We start from the raw sequence: 8,824 nt of genomic DNA on the forward strand, positions 1-8,824 counted from the left end.
GCAATAAACTCCCAATTATTAGTGAAGAAAAGTGCAGGGATTTGTTGATTTTGAATGAATTTCCACAATAATTCTCAAGAAACTGGAGGGACTGATTGATATAATTTGGCAGCAAACAGATAAAAACTGGCCTCGAGTTTGACACACGTGTTCTAGACCAAAACAAGTACTTTTACTTTTAAGTACTTATTTTTTGTCTGTTTGTAAATTTTACTTACATACAGTATTTGAGTAATTTTTCCAACACTGTTCCAGTATTAAATGCTGTCCTGGCGACAGCCTGCAGGGGGCAGTAGAGGGAGCATCACAGTCAGATGTTCGCTGAAGTTTTCATCAACTACAAAGAAGGTATAAGCCTCTGATTTAAAAAAGAAGTAGAAAAGTTTTTATAATTATCCCAAATACACAAGATAATTTCTGAAACACAACGGACAGTGTTTTACAGGAACTGATACACTGTAAAATCACAACATCTCACTAGCAGATTATTATATAACACAGGAACAATTAAATTAAAGGTGAAATAATCAGGCAGTATTTTTAAGATCAATATTCAAGAATTATTGACATAAAAACAAGCTAATATGTGTAGCTGAAAAATTACTTTTTTGTGGCTTTACTACAAGTGATGCAACACACTGCAAAAACAAAACATCTCATCAAGTATTTTTGGTCTACTTTATCAGTTTAAGGATGTTGATAAATGTTTCTAGAGGTCATCAAAGGTCAACCAGCACCAAATGACACCAAAACTAATGGTGTCAAACAACTGTGCTACAAAACATTAGCACCAAAATAGAACAATTAATTTAAATCAATTTAGTTTGATTTTGTTAATCCAGTGGGGATGGAGGCAGGTTGATCTCTGGGGGCAAAAATGTTCTTAAAATGTTTTTTTTTTTTTTTTTTTTTGCTGCACAAGCATAGCAGAGTTGATTGGCACCATGTTTTATTTGATTTTGTAAATTTATGATATATGGAGAAATTTACAGCTTTAAAATGAAAATGCAACACGAACGAAAGCTGCACAAATGTTTGACAACAGTTTTATTTAAATTTAATAAGATGGGAGGGCAACGTAGGAGCTATTTCTCTATTTTCAGTTAAATCTTAGAATTTTGATTATTTAGCTAATTTTTATTTGCTTATATTCTAGTTGATTTATAATTAGAATTTTTGTTTTAGTTATTTAGAATAGGTTTTTGGCTAGTAATTCAGTTAAATTAGTTAATTAATTTCAGTTTGGGGTGTTTAAATAGGCTTTAGGTGGTGACATGGTTTTTACCAGTCAGTCAGTCAATCTACTAGCCTGTAACTTGTTCTACCTGAACTGTGGAATAAATTTAAAAAAAATAACTGCATTTTTGACTTTTGGTATTTTTGAATCCCACGGTGCATCAAGTGGCTCTTTGAGTTGAAGTCACCTTTTTGCTTTGATCACTTTGAAATCTTAAGTTTTTTGATTTTTGGGATTTGAATTTTGGACAAATAGTCACTACAAGCAGCTTCACTCACAAACCAAGGAAATAATTTCCATCTAGACACTAAATGTTATCCACTTTAGTCCATAATCAGACAGAAATAAAAGTTTAGTGTGGAGTTTGTGTCTTGATTTCAAACCTTTTCCGCAGCAACACTGCAGCGGACGGAGAGTGGAGGTTAGAAAAGTGATAATTTTCCATAAATGAGCGCCTCTAAGAAGAACCGGAGAGAGAAATGTGACGAGATGAGGCTGGTTTGGTGCAGCTTGCCTCCTGAACGTTGGATGATCTCACCGTCAGCGCAGGAGGAGCAGCCGGCTCTTTGGGCCGCTTTCAAGGACGGGAGCCAAGGACCTTCTGTCAGCTGCCTCAGCCAGCAGCCATGACAGGAAGTCAGCCTTCAAACATGGTGGTCCCACTCCCACTGAAAACGTGTACGCCCACCACTCTCACACGCTCTGCCATGGATTTCGTCTGATGACAGCTCTGCGATTTACGCCGCAGACAGAAACGGCAGTCAGCGTTTTTTGGCCCCTTTGAGCGTCTTACCTCGGCGGGGCTGAGACCCACGCTGATATCGTGGAGATAACTCGGTGCAGATGTGGAGTCACAGCGTTTGAGGCACGCAGGGACTTTTGACAACAGAGCAGCGGACGGGCTTACAGAAACACTGAAAAACAAGAGAGAGAGAGAAAAAATGGACCAAAATAAATGAAACATTGACCAACATTTTGATTTATAACGATGTCACTGAAGAAAATGTAATGTTTACTGGTTTACTCTATGATGTAAAGGTTCTTATCTGCCTAAATAACTCACTTTATCTACGTTTGTTTAACAAAAAACCTTAATTGGATGAACTTGTAACAAATTAAGCCTTTCATGCATAGCGGTCGCTGCAGTGGACAGCTAGCTAAAAGACATTTTATTGCGTTTCTTCTGGATTTTTATGTTATAAATCCACACTAGTGGACACTTGTGCATCGTACAATACACTGCCAACTAGTGGTCATCCACTGCAAGTGCAAGAAAAGTTTTGTTAAATCCAATATGGCCGACAGACGAAAAACCAACTCATAATATTCAGTCCCTACTAAAAGTAATCCCTAAAGACTGAAGGTACTTGCGTGTTTTACAAATAACGACTTTGTATTTGGAGAAAATTACAACTGATCACCCAGAGAAAAAAAATTACAAAGTTTTTCCACAAAATTATATTTCTCCAACTTTTACCTCTGAATTCACTTTATTTTCAGCTTCTCTAAAAATCCAGTTAGGGGTGAAACTAGTGATTTTAGTTATTGATTATTCTGATAATTTAATCGATTAAAAGTTGGCCCATTCTACAGATTTTTTTAAATTTAATTTAGCCACTTAAATTAACTAACCTGTAGCCTGAAGACACTGACCCTCATTATCAAGAGAAATAGATAAATGAATGAATATAAATAAGAATAAAGAAGCCAATTACTTATTTATTTCCCTATTTAAGTTTGGCTCAAATGGCTCTCCATACTTCAGTATAAGTGAAATAATCTGCCAGTGGAGCCAGTAAATGTGATAAATATGACGGGATTATTGATTTCAAACAATCTCCTATAGCTGCTTGTAATTTAGTCGTATTTAAAGTGCATTAATATATTTTCTCCAGAAACTAGAAAAGAACATTTGATGTTGTGCTTTCGCTCCTGAACAGAGACGATGTCGGACGTTTCTTACCTGCAGGTGAAGGTCACTGGATCGTTGATGCACAGGAGAAAAATCAGATTTTATTTAAAAAATAATCATCTGAAGATCCAAGTTACCTCAGATAAACATACAAATCCTTTTGTTTTGGTGTTATTCTACAAAACAGAAGTGTTTTCATCCAAATCAGCAGAAACAAAAGCTTCAGGTTCGTCAGTGAGAGTCTCACTGTTTGAATTTAATAAATCTTTTAATGATATTTTACTATACTTGGATGTAATTGTATATCGGCTCAGTTCTGCTGCCACTGTAGGGAAACGTTGAGGCATTGAAGGACGACAGCACATCACGCTGCTATCACACTTTATTAAAAATAGAAACATATATATTCATATTACTTTTCATACAGACTACAATGGTCCACTGGTAAAAAGAAGTTACATACTATAAAACACTCATTTGGCCTAAATCCACTGTAGAAACGTCTCCAAAAGCAAAAACAGAAACAATAATAAAGTCTAATAATCGAGACTCTTTCTTCTGAGGCGACCTTCGTTTTCATTGCTTTACAGGAAAATGTTGCTGCGTTGGGGAGAAAAGGTAAAATCTGAGAGGACAACAGAAACAAAAACCTCTCTGCTCAGAGGGAAATGAATGCACATACAGTCCAGTTTAAAAAAAGATGGCACATTTATTGCAACATAAATGTTATATACATGTTTTCCTGCTGTAAAAGACAGAAAATTCAAATTCCCACCGCCACAGTTGTTTTATCTTTTTACCTTTGTCTTTTTTTCTCTTTTTTTTTAAAATGCAGATCGACACCTTTTCTTATTTGACACAAGATCAAATGTTTTATCAGCGAACAGCGGAGACCAAGGAGGAAGACGAAAGTCTCGGTTTCAGGAATCTGCAGCTCGATCGACGCCGTTTAAAGAACGACGAGCCGCAGCTCCGCCGCCTTCTGCCGCTTGTAAATCTCTTGTAATAATTGACAAGTTATGGTAAATAACCGTACATTTTACTATCTAACATAGTAAAATAAAGTAAGAAACTTTTTACTCAAAACTTTTGCTTTCAAAAATCTAGAAAGAGTAATATTTAGAATTCAAGAAATATTCTTACAGTATTATTATTGTATAAAAGACTAACTACAGTGAAAAATAAGCCAAATGTTTTTTTTTTCTTTTGATTTTCTTGTTTTTTCTCATATATTATACAAGGGAAAGCATCTGGGAATACAGCAAAGTCTAACTTGGCAAACAAAGGAGCAAAAAAAAAAACAAAAAAAAAACAAAGGAAGAACAGCAAACAAAATGAAGGAAATAAGAGCTGGAAGTGACACAGATGACACCCTCAGTCTGTCGACATGAAATACTGAAGGAGGAAGAAGAGGAAGAAGAATAATGCCACATTCAGTCAGAGGACACACATCATTTTACAGTTTTCGTCATAATAAATGTAAACTCCTGCTGCGAATCGTTGATTCTGGATGAAAACTCGTGAACGTGGCCGCCTGCCTCGCTTCGAATGGAGGAAGTCACATAATGTACAAAGAAATATATGGAATATAAAGCAAGTCTTAAGACCAAAGATACAAAAAGAGAGATGTAAAGCATGCACACTGCTGGGGAAAACAGAAACATGATCAACGTTTTGAGGTGTGAAAGGAAACCTGGCGTTTGTTCAAACTAACCGCCTCGATCCGAACTGGAGAATAACTTAGACGGCTGGAAGTCGAAACAAAGAACGGACTCGCAGACAAGCAGAACTCTGAATAACTGAGCTGGAAGATTAGTGAAATATCAACAAAAAGAAAACTGATATGTTCGTCGGGCCAGGAGATAGCATGGTCGTCGTTCTCTTCTTCTTTTCTTTTTTTGTAAAACTTCTTGCAACTTCTACTCTTTCACTACATCTCATTAAGCATTTTGATTCGCTGGTGGCGACAACGCCAAAAACAAAACAAAAAACAACAACAATGGGAAGGAAATGAGGCTAAATGCTGACAGGAGTCTGTAAAACCATTGACATGCTTTTTGTTTAACACTATATGGCAGAGGGACGCCAAGTCCTATTCTTACTTTAGTTAAGACACTAAATATGCTGGGAATGCTAACCAGTTTGCTTCTTAATGTCTAAACGGAGGGGAAACAAAAACAAAACTACATCTGAGCCTTCAGCGAAACTACAGTTTGCCAATCACCATTAGAAAATACACATTAGGTAGTTTTGGTTTCACACGTGGCCAGCGGCAAAATCAAGCAAATAAATATAAATAATATATCTTCTTTAACAAAAAAAACAAAAAAACATTGGACATTTCTGTTGTTCGCATCTAAAAGCTAGTATTTTTTTGGTTGCAGGGTATAAATATTAGTCTAAACTGGCCAATAAATTAATCCTCTCAAATGTTTTCCCCTGGTCTCAGCAGGGGGCAGTGCTCTGGTTGAACGGTGACACAGCAAACTATAGCTCGACTGAAAAGCCGCTCGCTTCTCTGTGATTTTACCAAACCTTCCCTTTCGGCAAACACCATACAGCTCAATAAATAGAAAAAAAACCAAAACAAAAACAGACAGACAGAATAAAATTGCTGTTACAATGCATTCGTCAATTCAGTTTAGGCACAAGGCAACTTCCACGTACGGTTGGCGGAGGCTGCGTAGGTCTCTGATTGTTCAGGAGCAACGCGCTTCTTCTTCTTGCAGACACTGATATGTGGGTTTTTTTTCTTTGTGGGGAGAAATTTTCAGATGAAAACTGGTCGGTGGATGGAGCTGGACGCTTGGCTCTCTTCAGTCTGAGGGCTGGGTCGTGTTGGACTCTTTTAGTTTCGCTTCAAGTGGTCTGACTCCTGCGACTGGTGTGGGAACCACGAGTCCAGTCCGTCACTGGGAAGCAGGTTCACCGGCTCACATGGGCCAGGAGTGAGCCGCGTCGCATCGATCTGCGGAGGAGACGCAGCGATCAGACGCCAATAATCAAAAATCAACCAAACAGAAGACGTAACTTTGACATATTTGACATGTTGAAGCCATTGGAGTCAGAAAAAAAACACATTTCTGCCAAAAGAACGGCCAGAAATTTCTGGTTGGAAAAGTAGAAAACAATTTTCATTAATCTCAGACATTTTTAATAGAAAAAAATACAAAAATTTTGAGGTCAAAAATTTGCTAGAAAAACTCAGGATTTTTTAAATTAACAGCAGAATTCTTTGAAAAAAAAAAAAAAAAAAAAACACGTTGAAATTTCCAAGTTTGAAAAGCAGAAAATTTGCTGGAAATTTTTTTAGATTAATCTCAGAAGTTTCATAGAAAAAATAAGTAAATTTCAAAGCTTCAAAAGTCGAACATTTGCTGGAAAAAACTCCAGTTCTTCTAGAACAGTCACAGAAATCTTTGAGAATTTTTGTTTTTGGAAATTTCAGAGTTTGAAAAGTAAAGAATTTGCTGGAAAACATTTTTTAATTAATCTCAAACATTTTGTAGAAAAAAATTTACTCCTCCGTTTTCTTCTTTACCTCACATGTTGTCGTAAATGATTCCTCTCTTACTTCATGCAAATAAAATTAACAGGTTAATTACAAAATTAACCAGACGTGTTTTGTGTTTTTCTGTTTCTTTCTTGTTATTTTGGTTGTTTGGTAATAAAAAACAAAACAGTTTGGAGAATCAGAAAAAACAGGTGATCCAAGTTAAAAACATTCTGTTAATTTGTTACAAGTAATAAAATTACATTTGTCCAGGTGGATATATTAAGTTTATTGAGTTGTCATGTTAAATATAGATAAATGAAACCCAGTTGGGAGCCGCTGCGTACCTGCCTCCTGCTCAGAGGTGACCCATGGGGTTGGACGTGTCGGTCAGGCCCGGATGGACTCCAGTGTGCCCCTGCTGGGCGTCACTGGAACTGCCGGAAACCTTCTCCTCCTCTCGTCTCTTAAGGCAGGCCGCTTTGGGGTTCAGGTTCCTCTCTGCAGATCCACACACACAGAAAACAAACTTATATTCCAGGTGGTGGAGATTCAGAATCAAACAAACATACAAGGAAAGATGGACAGATTAAAAACGTGTTAATAATTTCAAGAATAAGCTTTTACTAAAGGCATAAAGAATAAAACTGTCATTAAAAACTGAGCTATAAACACACAGGACATAAAGATGAAATCACTGACTTTCTGCAGGTTTTACAGGATTGGTGATAAAACTATCCGATATCTATATGCGAAGCTCCTAATACAGATATAATATTAAAACATGCGCTGAAAAAAATGGTTTTTTGAACCAAATTAGAAAAATTAATTATTTGTAGCTATAATTCTGATGTCAGAACAATTCAAATCAGAACCACAGCTATTAAGAGCAGCTGTAACAAGTATTTCTGTATGAATCTAATTTACAATGTGAATATTAGTCATACATGTTATCTGAAAAACATTTTATGGACGTTGAATTGCAAACTTTTTTTTTGCTGTTAAGAAATTAAATTTTCAGCCTTCAGCGAGGCTCATTTTTATTTTACGCTTCTCAAACTATTTCTACTTATTCCAGTTATTTTCCTGATTTTAACCCAACTTATTTCTAAATAAGCCTTTAAACTGCACAAATGTCATAAATATCTAAAATATTTTCGGCTCTGAAGATTTGTGGTGAAAAGGAAGAAAAATAATTTGTGATTTTTGAAGAATATCATATTTGTATCCAGTCATGTTGTGTAAAATAAAGACCAACTCCAGCATCTTTTCACATTTAAACCTTATTTCATAAATAAATCAGTTTAACAATGACTCCGTGAATAAATGAAAGCGTCTTACGCCCTGCTGATCTGCTTGTGTTTTAAAAGAAAAGCCCAAGGTTGACGTGATGTGAGGCAGCGTTGACATTTCATCTGCAGCAGCAGCAGCAGCAGCAGCAGCGCTGCAGCACTGACCTCTGACCTGCTGCTCCAAGCTAAGAATGACGGCCACCGCCTGATGCAGGATGAGTAGTTTAGTCTGGGGCTTCTCGCTTTTCAAGTGCAGCTGGCACATGCGGCCCAGCTCCTTGAAGGCCTCGTTGATGTCTCGGACCCGCAGGCGCTCGCGGGCGTTGTTCGCCATCCTCCTCTCGCGCTCGCGCTCGGCCTTCTGCTCCGGATTCAGATCCTCGTCTTCAGTGATGCTGCAAGGGAGAGAGTGAAAGAGAGAGAAAGAGGAGAGAGAGAGAGAGAGAGAGAAAGAAGAGAGAGAGAGGGTGGGAGAAGAAAACCAAACCAAACAGCTTATATTAAATATATTAATCCAATAATAATCCAGAATCTAACACTCAGATCCTTCGTTTTCTTGGATTAGGTGAATTCCCAACAGGAATGATTTCAAATTAATCTATCGATTGTCCTGACGATTAATCACATAAAAAAATGATACATTTTAAATATTTTTGATTTCGCCTTTTAATGCACCATTAGGAATACGTTAAAATATGCAAAAAAACAACAAATTTAATTCTTTTTAAATAAGAAAAAAACATTTCATTGCCTAAAATGCGATAACGTATCCTATCAATGCAATAACGTATCATTTCAATGCGATAACGTATCATATCAATGCGATAAGTAATCATATCAATGCGATAACCTATCCTATCAATGCGATAACGTATCATATCAATTCGATA

At 36.7% G+C, this 8,824-nt stretch overlaps 1 protein-coding gene across 6 annotated transcripts in view; it reads right to left on the reverse strand.

Annotated features, from left to right (window-relative positions):
- Window positions 1-3,513: 3,513 nt before the first annotated feature.
- tcf12 (transcription factor 12) overlaps window positions 3,514-8,824 on the reverse strand; it is an 85,886-nt gene continuing 80,575 nt past the window's right edge. For all 6 annotated transcript variants that reach the window (XM_008405386.2, XM_017304012.1, XM_008405387.2 and 3 more), the window contains 3 exons: window positions 8,100-8,329; window positions 6,990-7,143; window positions 3,514-6,117 (listed from right to left, as the gene is read on the reverse strand). In XM_008405386.2, coding sequence (XP_008403608.1) covers window positions 7,001-7,143; window positions 8,100-8,329 — 373 coding nt within the window. In that variant the 3' untranslated portion in view covers window positions 3,514-6,117; window positions 6,990-7,000. The remainder of the gene's footprint in view (window positions 6,118-6,989; window positions 7,144-8,099; window positions 8,330-8,824) is intronic.

This window comes from Poecilia reticulata, linkage group LG3, assembly GCF_000633615.1.
Source record: "Poecilia reticulata strain Guanapo linkage group LG3, Guppy_female_1.0+MT, whole genome shotgun sequence".
NCBI lineage: Eukaryota > Metazoa > Chordata > Actinopteri > Cyprinodontiformes > Poeciliidae > Poecilia > Poecilia reticulata.